This window comes from Heterocephalus glaber, unplaced genomic scaffold (genome assembly GCF_053883595.1).
Source record: "Heterocephalus glaber isolate CG9 unplaced genomic scaffold, H.glaber_assembly_v1.0 deba00001444, whole genome shotgun sequence".
Classification (NCBI taxonomy): domain Eukaryota; kingdom Metazoa; phylum Chordata; class Mammalia; order Rodentia; family Bathyergidae; genus Heterocephalus; species Heterocephalus glaber.
The window spans coordinates 7,115,726-7,131,570 of record NW_028258297.1 but is presented as its reverse complement, the minus strand read 5'-3'; the positions used below and the strand labels follow the sequence as shown (position 1 = coordinate 7,131,570).

Genomic DNA, 15,845 nt, shown 5'->3' with positions numbered 1-15,845 from the left:
GAGACCCTGTCTCAAAAAAAAAAAAAAAAAAAAAAAAAAAACAAGAAAAGAAAAGAAAAACAAAAGATTAGCTCTGAGCTAGATCTCCTCCTGTGGACTCACTGTGGCAGACGAATTTGACCCTGAGCTTTCTAGCAGCCGGAGAAAGAGAACAACATTTCCATGTCAACGGGCAAGCTTACAGGTGTCGGGATAGCAGATCGTCCTGATCAGAGGTCTCAGGAGGCTGTGCAGGCAGCAGAGAAAGAAGAGGGGTGGGTGCCCCAGGCAACCTGTCTGCAGGGCCTGAACTCTGTTCATGTGGGCACTGTGTTGTTGTTTTCTTAATTAAAAATTTTTGTCTTTTTATTTTGAGTCAAGGTCTCACTATGTTGTCAAAGCTGCTCTTGATCCTCCTGTCTCAGCCTCTGGAGTGGCTGGGCCTTCAGGTGGGTACCACCATGCCTGGCTTCATGTGGGCACTTTTTCTTCTTTTTCTTTCTTGCTAGTTCAGGCTGGCCTTGTACTCGTGGCAATCCTCCTGCCTCAGCCTCCTGAGTGCTGGGACTAGAGACATGTGCCACCACCCTGACCCGCTATCTTTTATAATTTGTGATTATAACTCACTTGCTGTGTATTTTGTATTGTCTGCCTCTCCCTAGACAGGATGTGAGTTTCATGAACTCAAAGAACAGATCTGCTTTGTCCACTGCTAAATCCCCACCGCCTAGGCCAGAGGTGGGAAACCTACGGCATGTGTGGCACAATGGGCAGTTTGTATCATTGAAAGCTCTAAAAGGTTAGTCATTGCTGGCCTAGGCCATCTTGGCTCCTCCCAAGGGTGAGGAGTTGAGGCCCCAGAGGACAAAGAGGCATCGGGTGTGACACAGCAGAAAGAGTAAAACTGTAATGATGGTGCGTGTAGCCGTATGCTTTTGTAATCTCGGCTACCCAGGGAGCCGAGTGGGGAGGTCTGCAAAGTTACAGGCCAGCCTGGACAACTTAGCGAGAACCCCTCTCAAATAAAAAAGAAAAAGGAGGGCTGGGGATTTAGCTCAGTGGTTCCGGCACTTGCGTTGCAAGCGCAAGGTCCTGAGTTCGATCCCCGGTCCAAAAAAAAAGGGCTGGGGATGTAGTACAGCATGCTTGGGTTTGATCCCCTGTGATGAAGACAGTGTAATAAAGCTGGGAGCCTTCCTTTTTTCTTTTTCTGTCTTTCTTTTTTTGGCTTTTTTGAGACAGAGTCTTGCTATGTAGCCTAGGCTGGCCTTGTACTCACTGTGATCCTCCCACCTCAGTCTCCCAAGTGCTAGGATTACAGGTGTGCACCACCACGCCTGGCTTTAGAACTTCTGCATATCAAGGCCAGCTCTGTCACAAGCTGTGTGATGTTGGCCAGGTTTCTTACCCTCTCTGTGGCTGAGCTTCCACATCACTGTGAGAGTGGCCCTGACACCTTAGGGGTCTCTGTCCCTTCAAGGGTTACGTGGGTTCAAGGCCACACAGTCCTGGCCTGGGCCGGTTGGAGACACTGACAGGAGGAGAATCACAGCACAGGTGGAATCCACAGGATCAGGGCTGCTGGGCTTCTCAGATGAGGGAGGGAGGCTTTCGAGGCGATGAGCTTTGGAATTCTCAGCTTTTCACAAAAATAGCCTCTCGGAGCCCCTGGTTGCAAGCCTTGGATCTCTTTGTTACTCAGCAGCTGGTGGGCGGGTGGGTAGTGGCTCGGCTGCTCATTTCCTCAATGAACAGCTGTGCCAGCTCGGCGCTGCGTGTGGGGCCCGGATCACACTACTTGCACTGTGCCAGCTTCCTCGTTCACTCACACATGGGCACCGTGGCTGCCAGGAGCCTCAGAGACAAGGAACCCGGAAGCCAAGGGAGGGTTCAGGTTCTCAGCCCTGATCTTAGCCTGGTCCACAGCGGACTAGGCCTCAGCCTCCTCAGGACTGGCCCTCCAGGTGAGTGTGGTGATGCACACCTGTCATCCCAGCCCTTGGGAGGCTGAGGCAGGAGGATCACCGAGAGTATGAAGCCAGCCTGAGCTACTTAGTGAGTTCAAGGCCAGCCTGAACTACATAGTGAGATCCTATCTCAAAAATACCAAGAAAGAAAGAATCACCACTCACACACCCACTGGCCCTGCCACACCCTCTTTCCTATTTCTCCCTTGCCGTGACTTCTCTTGAGATCCTGACTAGCCTGGGTCCTTCCTGTCACTGGGAGCTCCCAGAAATCCTCCTGGCCACTCTCTGCTCCTGGCTCTGGGTTGGCAGCCCCCACCAGCTCAAGGCTACAGAGAGGAGGAGGGCTGGCCTCAGCACCACCTCTGCAGGCCAGGTCCCAGCCCACCCAGGGTCCCATGGGCTGGAGGGCAGAGACGATTTCCCAGGTGACAGCAAGGTGGCTGTGCATGGGCAGGGAGCATCACAGGTGCCCACTGTGCCCCAGGGTTGCTTCTGGAGCGCAGGTTGGTGTGTTTGAAAAACAGGTGCAGAGACCCAGACTTTGGCCCCTAATCAGTGGCGCATTTGTTTCTGGCCAAAAGCCCCACAACTGCTCCGGGCCTGTTTCCTCATCAGGCAGGGGATTGGACCCCTGGCCTTTGAACTGAGCTGAATCCCAGCCCCATTTTGCCACTCCACCCCCGCCACAGTACTGGGGGTCGAACTCAGGACCTTGTGCTTGGCAAGGCAGGCATGGCACCCCTGAGCTAAATCCCTGGCCCTCTTTTTTGGTTTTTTTGAGACAAGGCCTCACTATGTAGTTCAGGCTGGCCTCAGACTCCCAGTGATCCTCCTGGCTCAGCCTTTCAAGTGCTGGAACTACAGGTGTGAGCCACCATGCCCAGAAACCCTTCCCCTTTTTGAGACAAGGTCTTGCTAAACACTGAGTTACCCAACTTGCCATTCTCCTGCCTCAGCCTTCCAGAGTGCTGGGATCACAGGTGTGCATCATGCCCATGGGTGCACACTTGAAAAACTTATTTTTGAAAAGGAGGAAGACAAAGAGGGAGGCTGAGAATTTATAGGAGGGAAAGGAAGCTCCTCTGGGTAGAATAAAGTCAGAACTCTGGGCCTCAGGGAACCCTGGGGAGTGTTTATCTGCAAGTCTTTCTCATATAATCAGAAATCTGGAAGATCTGAGTCCTGTCGTTCTGGGAGGTTCTGGAAGGTTCTGGAGGGTGGGTTATGTGGTGGTGTGGAATGGCCCTGGCCTCAAACACCCTCTAGCCAGTGGATGACAGATGATGCTGGAGAGTCCATCCTCTTTATCCTCCTCACCAGTCCCATAAAGATGCAAAAGTACACAATTATGAGGTGTAAATGAGGGCAAAGCTCCTTGCCTGGCAGAGGAACCCTCAACACATCACACTCACTTATTCTTTTTTTTGGTACTGGGGATCAAACTCAGGTCCTTGAGCTTGCAGGGCAGGCGGTGGAACCACTGAGCTAAATCTCCGCCCATATTCACTTATTCTTTCAGATATTTATTCTTTTTTTTTTTTTTTTTTTTGGTGCCGGGGATCAAACTCAGGTCCTTGCGCTTGCGCAGCAGGCGGCGAAACCACTGAGCTAAATCCCCGGCCCCAGATATTTATTCTTTCATGTTGAGACAGGCTCTCACTAAATTGCCTAGGCTGGCCTCAAACTTGCATGCCTCCTGCCTCAGCCTCCTGAGTAGCAGGGATTACAGGTGTGCACCACCGCACCTGGCTTCTTAGTTTAATAAGATTTCTTTTGAAAACGTCAGCCTGCCTCAGTAGTCCTAAGTGACACCCAGAGAAGACTTCTTTCCAAGCTGAAGTGGAGGCAGGAGGAGGCAGAGGGGCCCCTGGTGGAGGCCTCCAGCATCCCGCAGGCCCTTCTCTTTCAGAGTCCTTGCACTGGAGTCTCTCTGGGGGACCAGAGCGGGGGACCACAAGGCATAGGGCTGACTATAGGCTCAGGGCTTGTCTGATGAAGACTCCCAGGGTCTCTGGGAGCAGGGTACTGGGCCTCCCCCGGCCGATCCCCAGAGTGTGTATGTGTGAGCGCGTGTACACTTGTGCACTCAGACACACTCACCACCACACCTGCTCTCTAATGGCGCTGTGCCCAGCTCCTCCCCTGCACCCCTCCTCCCAGCTCCCCTGACCTGGCAGGGCAAATTACACCCTGAGTTAGCAATAAAAGCCACTTTTGAAAACAAGAAGCTCTGGGGCTTTGAGGGACACAGCTGGTCCGTCGTCCCCCCCCCCCTCCCCCGCGCGGAGCCTGGCTCAGGAGGCCACAGAGCCTGGTGTCCCTTTAAAAGCAGGGAGTACGAATTCCCACCGAGCCCCTCCCTCCGGCTCATCCTGACGTCAGCGGGAGGGCGTGTGTGAGTGAGTGAGTGAGTGAGTGAGGGGGTGAGGTGCCGCCTGCTCGAGCACACACACGCGCGCACACACACGAACTCGCCAGCGCATCCCGCAGACGCACCCGCTGCCGCCCGCCCATTACCCCGCGAGGCCCAGGCTGCCCGAGCCGCAGGCGGCAGCGCCCGGACCGTGCTGCGGGAGAGGTGAGGGGCGCGGGCTCGGGGTGCCGCGCTGGGGGCAGCGGCTCTGGCCGGCGGGAGGACGAGGCAAGTGGGGGTGGGGGCGCGGCTGGGAGACAGAGAGAGGGTGCTGGGGTCCCCGGGGCACTTGTCCCCGCCCGGCTGTCTCCTCTCGACGCCCCCCCCCCCCCGAGGCTGAGCGTGAGCGCGCGTCTGTGTCTGGTACTCGTGTCTGGCCAGGGTGGCAGGGAACAGCCCATCCCTGCCAAGCCGCAGCCTCCTGTCTGGGGACCAGGAGGGACAGCGGTGGCTGGAGGAATCCGAGGGCTCCTTCCAGGCTGGAAAGGCAAGCGTGCCCAGAAGCATCCCTGGAATGTGGGCTGGGACGTGTGGACTATTGGACTGGAGCAGCTGTCTTGCCCTAACTCTGTTTCCCCAGTGTGATGGGGACAGTTGTGTTTGTGGGTTTAGGGAGGTGGCTCAGGTTCTCTACGCCTTGGGGCCATGGCTCCCGCCGAGTTCCTGGGTCTCCGTGCCCGCTGGGCTGGCTCTGACCCGCCCTTGCCAGGGTGCAGCCCCCAGAAGGAGGGCAGAGGTGATAAGCTGGGACCTGCAGGGCCACCGAGCCGTGGGATGCAGGGACTCAGGGCCACCTTGGCTGGCATCAAGCCTGGAGTAGCCTGACCCTGGCACAAGGAGACTGGGTGGAGATAAGGGGCGACGCTGGGACCCAGAAGGAGACAGCCGGTTCCTGCCAAGCTGCCAGCCTGCCTGCCCTTCCCGGGCAGAGGGAGGGGGCTAGAGGAGAACAATAATAAATGCAAGTGTGAACTGCTGCATCCGAGGGGCTGGGGGAGGGGAGGAGGAAGTGTGCCCAGCGGGGGGTGGGCAACCTCTCCAGTGCCTGGCACCATGCCGCCTGGATGTCACCCAGCAGGGCCCTCTCCTTGGGAGGGTTTGTAGCCTCATCCCAGAGGCCTCTGGGCCTCCAATTGTCAATATTTCCTTCTCCCACCCTCACCCCTCCCATTCCCTTGAAGTCTTTTCCAAAAACATGTTTTCCGGATTTGCCCATCCTGATCTGTCTGCCCCCAGATCCAGGAGGAAAAAAATCCAAAGACAGGTGCCATCAGGGCCCAGGGGCAGGGCATAGGACAGTTTCAGCCATAAAGGTTTGTCCCAGGCCTGGAGAGAGATGGCTGGACAAGGTTCATGGATGTCACTGGCCAGGGAAAGTCTCCCTGGGGAGCCTGGAGGACCCACACAAGGGCTCCTCGCCAGCCCATCCAGAGGCAGGACCCCCAGCCGGCACCAGCAGAGGGCGCTCTGAGCCTGACGGTGGTGGTCACAACGGAGTCCCAGCCAGGACTGGGAGCCCCAGGGGAATGGGACTTGGGACAGATCAGACTTTTTTGTTTGTTTTTGGGTTTTGATTTTTTGAGATAGGGTCTTGATGTGTAGCTCAGGCTAACCTCAAACTCAAAGCACTCCTCCTGCCTCAGGCTCCTGAGTGTCAAGATCACAGGTGTGCACGCCACGCCTGACACAGAGCAGACTTGTCCAGGCTGCACAGGAACCCTGGGGGGCAGCTAAGAGTGGAGGGGACACTGCCCTTGTCCCTGAGCCAGTGAAATGACAGTCACAGAGCCGGGGCGCCAGAGCGCACCAGAAAGCTCAGGGGCTGTGGGGCACAGATACAGCAGTTCTGTCTCTGGTCCTCCCTGCAGGGGTACTTGGAATGGGCAAGTGACCTGCCTGGGGTTCCACAGTGCGGCAGAGGCAGAGCTGGTGGGAACGTGGTGCTCCTGGTGCCATCCTGGCCTCTGGACCACCGATGCCAAAGAAGCCCAAAAGCCTGAAGCCCAGCTGTCCCCAGGCAGCCCCAGGGATGTGGTGAGGAGGGGGAAGAGGTCCCTGAAGTAATCCGGCTCCAGTATTGGCTGGGGCACCCCAAACCTCCTGTGTGTGTGTGCACATGCACGCACACACACACACGCACACACACACACACACACACACAGTCACAACACTCGGGAGGGAGGGAAGCAGGCTTAATTAGGTCACCTCCAGCTGAAAGCACAGCTTTGGCCCTGATGTATTTTAAAGAGCTTCAGGGAACTGGGGGCAGGGAGAGCCAGGTGAGGGCCAATCTGTCCAGTGTTCCCAAGTTTGTTCCTTGTCCCTCTCTCAGGGCCTGCTTTAGACGCTTCCCAGTCCAGCAAGCCCTCCTCCATCATCCCCTTCCACCAGCTTTTCTTTTTTTTTTTTTTCTGGTACTGGGGATCGAACTGGGGACCTTGTGCTTGCGAGGCAGGAGCCAGAACCACCGAGCTAAATCCCTGGCTCCACCAGCTTTTCTATCTGAAGCTACTTCCCCATCCTCCATCCTCCGTCCTCCCATCTGCGGCCCACAATGGGGGCTCGGGGCTGGGACGTTTTATGAGAGAGTTGTTTTCAAGCTCTGTAGAGCTGACAAGTGACTCAGCCAAGGTCATTGTCTGAGTCAGCACAACTCCAGAAATAGAACCCCAAGTCCTGGCTCCCCGGTTCTTCCACCCCTGTGCTTCCTTCTCCATGAGCTGCTCTTGGGGAGAATGGTCCCCTCCTTGCCTCCTGCCTACCCCACACCCAGACATTTCCAGTGTGCAAAAAGGCTGCCTCTAACCAGCTCTGTGACCTCAGCAAGCCTTTTCACCCTTCTGAGCCTCAGTTTACTCTCTGTAGAATGGGTATGCTAATAGTAATCATTGTCTAGAAATTTTTGTTTGTATTGGTTTGTTTTTTTTTTGAGACAGGGTCTTGCTTTGTAGTTCAAGCTTGTCTTGAACTCACCATGTACCCTAGGCTGGCTTCAAACTTGTGAAGATCCATCTGCCCTCAGCCTCCCAAGTGTGAGATTACAGGTGTGCAGCACCACGCTGGGTGTAAATGTTCTTTTATTGGCACATAGGACACGGGTTGGGAAATGTCACCTTGGGCTGTACCCCCATGAGTTTCTGACAACCTCAGAGGACAGTTGGGCTGAGGCATCAGGAGCAGAGACCACTAATCCAGCTGAGATGATGGGGAGCCCAGAGAGGGGCAGCACTTGCCCCGATCACACAGCACTGGGTGGTTGAGCTGCTTTTCCTTCCCTGACCTGATCTGCCCAGGAGGAGGATTTTTTTTTTTTTTTTTTGGTACCGAGGATCGAACTTGGGTCCTTGTGCTTACGAGGCAGGCAGTGGAACCTCTGAGCTAAATCCCTGGCCCAGGAGGAGGATTTTTATGGTCAGGATTGGGGTGTGATAGCCATTTTTGTACCCCATTCTTTTTAGGGGGTTGAGAATTGGAGCAGAGCCCCAGCTAGCTATGGTCACCTGCTGCCAGGGCTGAGTCACCATCCTGAGTGCTGTGGACCCAGGAACATCGCATCACACCTTGGATTATCTCCAAACAGCCCTAATGTTTTGTTTTGTTTAATTTTTTTTGAGACAGTCTCGCCAAATAGCCCAGCCTGGCTTCAAACTTGCAGTGGTCCTCCTGCCTCAGCCTCCTGAGTGCTAGGATTACAGGTGTGCACCACCACGCCCAGCTCCACTGCTGGCTCTGAGGGGCATTGGTATGGGCAGGAGGAGCCTCGGATGGACACCAAATCCCTGCAGGGCTGACCTTCAGCTGAGTTGAAACATGTGGCCTACAAACATAACTGCCTCTCTGCCCTTGGGGGAACCTGACTTAGTTACTCAGTGAAAGTTCTTTTTAAGAACTTAGCTTCATCTTGGCTGCACCAGTAGCAGAAATGACCTTCACAGGAAGAGCACTAGGTGGCCATCAGACAAAGCTGGGGTCCATAATCCCAGCCCTTGGGAAGGTGAGGTAGGAGGATTGCTCCGAGTCTGAGGCCAGCCTGGGCTACATAATGAGTTCAGGGCCAGCCTGAAGTACATAGTGAGACCCTGTCTCCAAAAAAAAAAAAGCTAGCTCCATCTCTTATGTGCTCTGTGACCTTGAGCCAGTCACTTTACCTCTCTGGGCGCCATCTGTAAAATAGGAACAAGTGTAACTTCCACCTTTTAGGCTAAGCTGGAGGTTAAAGCATGGAAATTCACCTCTGTAAAGGCTTCCATAGTGCATGGCATCCCGAGCCCCAGTCGGGGAAGCCTCATTTCTGTTTGTTCTTCCCAGCAGCTGTGCTCTGCAGAGAGGGTCTGACCCAGGGTCTCTGCCTGTGTCCCATGACCCCTTCTCCCTGGTCTTCCAGGCTGCTGAGTGTGGTGCAGGGCCCAGAAAGAGACAGCCCTGGCCAATGTCCCACAGCCCAGAGTCGCTGGTCCTGGCTGAAATCCTGACTCCGATGCAGCAGCCCTCTCTGGGCCTCAGTCTCCTGGTCTGCAAACTGGTGTAATAGTAACAATGACATGAAAAGCTGTTAGGGAATTAAATGGGAACTAGAGCCAAGTGTAGTGGCTCAGGCCTGTCATTCTAGCATTCTGGGAGGCTGAGGCAGGAGGATGCAAAGTTCCAGCACAGCCTGGGCAACTTAGCAGCGAAGCAAAGCTCCCCAGGATGGCCCAGCTAGGGATGCTCCTGGTGCCAGGCCCCACAGCACCCCTGGAGGGTCCCTGGCTGAGGGTGGCAGGCGGCTTCTCTCTCTGGGAAGCAGAGCAGTTCTGCCCCCTACTCAGTGTTCCCAGCCTGGCCTTGAGCTAGGCAGTGACAGTGGTGGTGGTGGGGGGAGCTTCGGTCGTTACCTGGGAGACACAGGCCCTGAGCTGGAGCTCCCCCCCCCCCCCCCGTGACAGCGCTCTCCTGTCACAGCTAAGCGGGCAGTGGGCTGTGGCCTCCAAAGTAGGCGGAAGGAATGACAGGGACCACAGGCTCACCAGGTCTCCTCCCCAGAGAAGGCTGGGAGAGGCCCCAGGGCAGGGAGGCCAGTGGGCAGCTCCCACCAGCAGGCCCCAGCTCCTCCTGCCTCAGCCTCCCCTCCTCCTCCCCTTTCTGCTGTGAAAGGGGACGGGAGCACGGGACTGGGGGAAGAGGGGGCCCAGTCACGTCCCTAAGACTCACCTACACTGGCCTCACCCCATTCCCCTCAAGTTCCCTGTTTTTTCTTTTTTTGCAACAAAGTCTCTCTGTGTAGTCCAGGCTGGCCTTGAACCCATGCTGGTCTTGAGCTTGCTGTGATCCTCTTGCCTCAGCCTCAGCCCCCTGCGCCACCAGGCTGGATTCTCTTTTTTCGGGGTCAGCTGCCTTGAGACATGGATCACAACACCATCCAGCTCAGCTGAGTTCGGCCTGTTTGGAGGGCTGGACAGCATCATCACGGTTGCCTTCAGAATGAAGCATTTTCTTCCCATCCCCTCCCCGCCCGCAAGAAACTCTAGCCCTCAGCAGCCACTTCTGGCCCCTCCTGCAGGCCCTGGTGACCAGGAAGCTACTTCCAGCCCCTGAGGCTTTGCCTTGTTTCTCATGAAAATGGAGCCATTTCACGTGGGTCTTTGTAACCAGCCTTTCTCACTTAGTGTGAGGTTCCCGAGCTTCATCTCTGGCAGCAGGAATCTGCACTTCACTCACCCCTGATGGCCAAGAGACAGCGTCCTGTGTGGCCCTGCCACTGTGTACCCAGTCACCTGGTGGTGGCCGTGGTAAATATGCTGCTGTGAACATTCATGTCTGAGTTTTTCTGTGGCTGCTTCTTTTTTGTTTTGGTTTGTGTGTGTGTGTGTTTTGTTTGTTTTGAGACAGAGTCTTGCTGTGTAGCCCAGGCTGACCTCAAACTTGTGGCAATTCTCCTGCTTCAGCCTCCTGAGTGCTGGGATTACAGGCATGTGCCACCATGCCTGGCTGTTTGCTTTTTTTTTTTTTTTGAAGCTTCTGTTTTCTTAGCATGGCTAGGGATGTAGCTCAGTGGCAGAGTGCTTGTGTGTGTCAGGCCCTGGGCTCAATGCCTAACATAAAATTAATGAAGGAGGAACCTGGGCATGGTGGTGCATGCCTGGGATCCCAGCAGTTGGGAGGCTGAGGCAGGAGGATCTGTATGAACAGAGTCCAGGGGCCCTGCGGTGGCGATGGAGATGGGACAGGTGACTCTTGGCTCTGCTGCCCTGCTGTGGAGCTTTTCCAGCTGCCTGTGCTCTGGACTCCTACAGAGCCTTAAACCCTTCCCTGGAAACCCTGGATTTGTGTGTGTTTGGTTTTAGGTAAATGGAGACCAGAAATAGACACATGGTTTGGGACTCACCTCTGCCACCCAGGACAGCAGGAGAGAGGGAGGGAGGAAGGAAGGGCAGAGGCAGAGAAACCAGCACCGCTCCTCTGGGATGGTCTCGTTGCAGTCGGGCCCTGAGCGAGGGGCGCACAGGGTTTCCGGTGGGTGCCATTGCACAGATGAGAAAACTGAGGCCAGGGGAAAGGTCAGGCAGGCGCTCTCCTGCTCCCTCCCAGCCTAACAGGCCCCTGTGAGGGCTCCACGGCAGATCTCTTGGGCCACAAGACTTCCCAACGCCTGAGGAGGAGTTCAGGGGCTGCTTGCACAGCGAGTCATGATCTTTTCCTAGGTGGGGGAAGATACAGGGTAGTTTTCTCAAGGTCACCTAGATGCCAGACCGTGGGCTTGGGGACGTCTGTTAATCAGCATTGACATAGCAACTCGAAGTTTTACCATTGCAGTCTGACTGGTGACACTTGAAATTTACTGCTTGATGCATTTAGACCGGAAAATTTTATCCTAGTAGTCACTGTTTGTTTGGTACTGACATACAAGCTAGAATTTATGAGTGGTGGCACACACCTGTGATCCCAGCACTCAGGGGGCTGAGGCAGGAGGATCACTGTGTGAGCTCACCCTGAACTACATGGTGAGACCCTGTCTCTAACAACAACTAAAGAATTTGTCCATGTCGATTGCCTAGTGACTCACTACCTTCTCCAGCCAAAACAAGTTGTTTGGTCCTCGTCAGTTTTGGTAGTGGTTGCACCTCCTGGAACCAATTAAGGCCAAGTTTGGAGGCACCGCTGTGTCTCCTATCTACAGATGCCAGTCAGCGCCGAACACCCTGTCACAGAATCCCCAGCACCCTCACAAGCTGTTGCCACCCTCATATTTGGAACTGAGGTTCCTGCACACACTAGGCAAGCACTGTGTCTCAGTTACATTCTGAGCCTTTCGACCTCATTTTGAGAGACAGAAATGAGGCTGAGGGAAAGTAGAGTCCTCAGGAACTCACCCTGCGGTCTGTTCCGAGCAAGCAGAAAGGGATGTCATGCTCAGTGTGGCCTTGCTATGGAATAAGAGCCACACCATGCCCCATAAGCCATCATGTACAGGACGTGGCCGGGGTATGTGGACCAAGGCCACACAGCTGGTGGGCATGGGAGCCAGGATTCACACCCAGGCCTTTGGGGCTGCAGCCTGCATTCCTCCCCACCATGTGGGGCCCACTGAGTGGCTTGGCTGAGGTCACCAAGTTATAAGTAACAAAGCCAAGATTTGAACCCATGGCTGCAAATCCGACACACACCAAGTCACAGCCACCCAGTACCCCACTTCCCATGCCCCAGAGTTGCAGAGTCAGACTGAAAGCTTTGATCATTTTGTCTTTCTGCTTTGCATACTGAGCCGGGGACAGGCTGTGTGTGGTTCGAAGTTGCGCTGCAGTGGTGGCTGCCGGGAACAGCCCTCCGGACTGTGTCCCGTGTCCCATGTCCGGTGCTGTCCCCAGGCTGGACTTACCTGTTCTCTCTTTCTCTCTCCCCTGCAGACGGAGCCTGTGGCTGGTGAGGCTGTCGAGCAGGGCCAGGCCGGGCCCTGCCTGCAAGGACACCCAAGCCCTCCACCGGCCCTGGGGCCCCAGAGCCCGCCAGGCTCTCCCACTGGCCCCACCATGACATCGGAGCCCACGTCCCCCCCAGTGGTGCCCCCGCTCCACTCACCCAAGTCGCCTGTCTGGCCCACCTTCCCCTTCCACAGGGAGGGCAGCAGGGTGTGGGAGCGGGGCGGGACATCTCGGGACCTGCCCAGCCCTTTGCCCACCAAGCGCACCAGGACGTACTCAGCGTGAGTACCTGTCTGAGTACCTGTCGCTCACCAGGCTCTGAGTTTCCCCATCCTCCTTTGTCCCCATTGTCCTCCTGAGGACAGGGAGCTGGGTCTGGACCCCTCAGTAACTGCCATATTCATTCATTGTATTCGTTCATTCCACAAAAACCTACTGTGCTAAAGCCGGGCATGGTGGTGCACATCTGTAATCCCAGCACTTGGGAGGCTGAGGCAGGAAGATCCATGCAAATTCAAGGCCAGCCTGGGCTACATAACGAGTTCAAGTCCAGGCTGAACTTACATAGCAAGAGGCTGTCTTAAAAAAAAAACAAACTGGCCGGGGATTTAGCTCAGTGGCACCACGGCCTGCCTCCCAAGTGCAAGGTCCCAAGTTCGATCCCCGGTACCAAAAAAAAACCAAAAACCAAAAACCAAAAAAACAAACTACAGGGCCGGGGATTTAGCTCATTGGTTTCTCTGCCTGCCTGCTGCAAGTGCAAGGACCCGAGTTAATCCCCATACCAAAACAAACTGCAAAACAAAACAAGAAAGAAATCTTACAAGAGTGTTTAAATCCAAATAAGCTCAGGAGTGGAGGGAGGGAGGGTGCTGTGTGGAGGGGGACGCCAGGGAGGAGTCAGGAGACCCCGCGCTGTGTCCCTGGAAGGGTTGGTCCCCTCTGGGCCTGGGTCTCCATCTGCAGTCAGGGTAATGCAAGTGCTAGGTGACCGTAGTGTGCAACACTGGCCTGGGCGGTTCCGGAGGGTGGGGTTTGGGGGCTCCCAGGCCACAGCTTCCATCCCCCACCCCAGGACAGCCCGCGCCTCGGCCGGCCCTGTGTTCAAGGGCGTCTGCAAGCAGTTCTCCCGCTCCCAGGGCCACGGCTTCATCACCCCCGAGAATGGGTCAGAGGACATCTTTGTGCACGTGTCTGAGTGAGTCCCCCTCCTCCCCTGTCCTGGCTGGGCCCTGCCTCAGTATCCCTAGCAGTGCCTCAAAGAAGCCTCCCAGTCTGTTTGCAGCCGCTGTCCCTGCCTCTGCCTCCCCTCTCAGGAGGGCTGAGGGTGTAGGAGGGGGTGGGGCCGGACCCTGTGCTGTTACCACAGCCTAGGAGGGGCCTGGGGGGGCCTTGACCCCACCCATCTCTAAAATGGGATCACAGGGGAGGTCCCTGAACTCCCCAGAGCCTGGGCACCTTCCTGTGACCTTTCACATCTCCAATCCCAAAGGAGGGGTAGATACTGTGTCTCATTCCCATTTTTATCTGTTTGTTTTTCTTGTTTGGTTCCTAGATTTGTGTGTGTGTTACGGGTCTTGATATGTAGTTCAGGCTGGCCTTGAACTCACTATGTAGCTCAAGCCAGCCTCAAACCCACAGCAATCCTCCTGCCTCAGCCTGAGTGCTGGGGCTACAGGGATGTGTCTGGCTCTAATTTTGTTTATTTTTTTGGTACCGTGGATTGAACCTAGAGCCTTTTCACTGAGTTACATCCGTAGCCCTTTTTATTTTGAGACAAGATTTCAGTAAGTTTCCCCGGGCAGGACTTGAGCTTGGGGTCCTCCTGCCTCAGGTTTCCAGAATGCTGAGATTAGACAGCAGAGGCAATCTGAGAAGACAGATGGCCTGGGTCTCTTGGCCTAGCTAGGCTAGGGCTGGGCTGGCCTCTGTCAGGGCTGTAGTGGCATCAGACTGAATGCCCTCTCCTACATTCCAGCATTGAGGGAGAGTACGTGCCCGTGGAAGGTGACGAGGTGACCTACAAGATGTGCCCCATCCCGCCTAAGAACCAGAAGTTCCAGGCTGTGGAGGTGGTGCTCACCCAGCTGGCTCCGCACACCCCTCACGAGACGTGGTCTGGGCAGGTTGTGGGCTCCTAGGCTGGGAGCCGTGTGGGGAGGCCTCGGTGTGCATGTCTGTCTGTCTGTCTGTGCGTGTGCGCCTCCACACCCGTGCCCTGTGACTGTTCTGTGACCCAGCTGGAGCTGGCTGGAGGGGAGGCCACCAGCCCTGGCCTGGCCTGTCCCTCTTGTCCCTTCTTGCCGTATGCACAAGACCCTCTTGCCCTCCTGCCCACAGCCCTCATCGGCTGAGTCTCTGCCAGCCTCTGTCTGGCTCATGGGGACTTGGGGGGACCCCTCTCGGATGAGCTTGCTCCTCTCTGCCTGTGTCCCACCCTGAACTGGGGCCTCTGGCCCCTGCCATGGCCTGACCCTCTAGGAAGCCAGGCTGGTGGGGACTTTGGGGGACCCTCCAGCCTCATGCAGTGGAAGAGGGCTGACCATGGGGGACACGGCCCCCCACTGCCACAGCCAGCCCGCCTTCCTGCTCTGGCTGGCTCTCAGGGCACTGGTGAGGCGGGAAAGAGGGGCCTGGTGTTCCTGTTTGGCCTGGCAGCGGCTCTGTGAACCCCATGCTCACCCCCTGCCCCCGAAGGCAAAGAGGGGATGCCTCTCCCTAGCCTAGGTGCAGCCATTTCCTCTCCCCCAACTGCCAAGCCCTGTGGATTCTCCACCCTGTGCCTGGCCACAACAGCTATGAAGATGTGGTGATGGACGACGACACAACATTGCCTCAGATGAGACCAGGCCTGGGCACCGGAAGGATCCACCGGCCTGCACCCCGATGCGAGCCTCTTCCTCAGCTGTGGGACAGCAGCTCCCACGGGTCCTGACAGGCCAGCGGCCCTGGGGGTCCTCACCTTGTCCATCCTACTGTCCCTGGTGCGTGGCTGTCCCTCTTACCTGGAGCTCCTCTGGCGCTGAGATGTCCCTTTGTGCACTGGGGTGACCTGGCCCCTCCCCCTCCCTTCTGAGACCCAATGTGGGGGAAGTGGGGTCACATGCTCAAGGCACAGCCTGTCAGGACAGTGACCCTTATGAGACCCAGTCTGCAAGTAAAAGTGGGGGCTCACATGACCAGGATGAGGGGTCAGTGACTATCTAGGAGGACTTGGAGCTGGCCCAAGACCCCAGGGTACAGATCAGCTGGGACATCTGCATTCCACTCTTGCCCAGTGCCATCAGAGGCTGGGCGGTGCCAGCACCCTCTGTACCCAGGAAGGGCCAGCCCACCTGACACCTCGGTGAGCTGGACAAGGACACCCTGGGCTCCTTGGCAGAGGCCCTGTCCCCACCCCGGCCTCCCTCCCATGACCAGGCTCCCTGTGTAGGCATCAGGCCAGGGCTGCCTGGGCAGCGGGGGCAGCAGCCCTCCTCCCTGTTCTCAGGCCCACAGCACCATCAGAAGCCGTCCTGAGACCCCAGCCACGGACTCCCCATCCTCCCTAACACTGGCAATAAACTCAACTGTGACCTACGCTGC

General features: G+C 56.3%; 1 protein-coding gene and 1 pseudogene across 4 annotated transcripts; one reads left to right on the top strand and one right to left on the bottom strand.

Annotated features, from left to right (window-relative positions):
• Positions 1-4,315: 4,315 nt before the first annotated feature.
• Csdc2 (cold shock domain containing C2) lies at positions 4,316-15,839 on the top strand. 4 transcript variants are annotated; one of them, XM_087213830.1, is made up of 5 exons: positions 4,316-4,527; positions 9,902-10,130; positions 12,246-12,541; positions 13,336-13,458; positions 14,239-15,839. In XM_087213830.1, exons 2-5 carry the CDS (start codon positions 10,065-10,067, stop codon positions 14,399-14,401), a joined length of 648 nt encoding a protein of 215 aa, XP_087069956.1. In that variant the 5' UTR covers positions 4,316-4,527; positions 9,902-10,064; the 3' UTR covers positions 14,402-15,839. The 4 variants fall into 4 exon arrangements, 3 of the variants coding, with proteins under 3 accessions (XP_087069956.1, XP_004845569.1, XP_087069955.1); XR_015452265.1 differs by lacking the exon at positions 9,902-10,130 and having other exon boundaries at positions 4,341-4,527; positions 14,239-15,244; positions 15,751-15,839; XM_087213829.1 differs by having other exon boundaries at positions 4,355-4,527; positions 10,008-10,130.
• On the bottom strand, positions 4,317-5,578 carry LOC147827451 (uncharacterized; annotated as a pseudogene).
• Positions 15,840-15,845: the final 6 nt, after the last annotated feature.

Excerpts from the sequence above, each read along its gene's own strand:
- Csdc2 (XM_087213830.1), top strand. The coding sequence starts at position 10,065 with ATGGCCAAGAGACAGCGTCCTGTGTGGCCCTGCCACTGTGTACCCAGT. Across the intron at positions 12,542-13,335 it reads CGCACCAGGACGTACTCAGC|GACAGCCCGCGCCTCGGCCG; the intron begins GTGAGTACCTGT and ends CCCCCACCCCAG. Across the intron at positions 13,459-14,238 it reads ATCTTTGTGCACGTGTCTGA|CATTGAGGGAGAGTACGTGC; the intron begins GTGAGTCCCCCT and ends CCTACATTCCAG.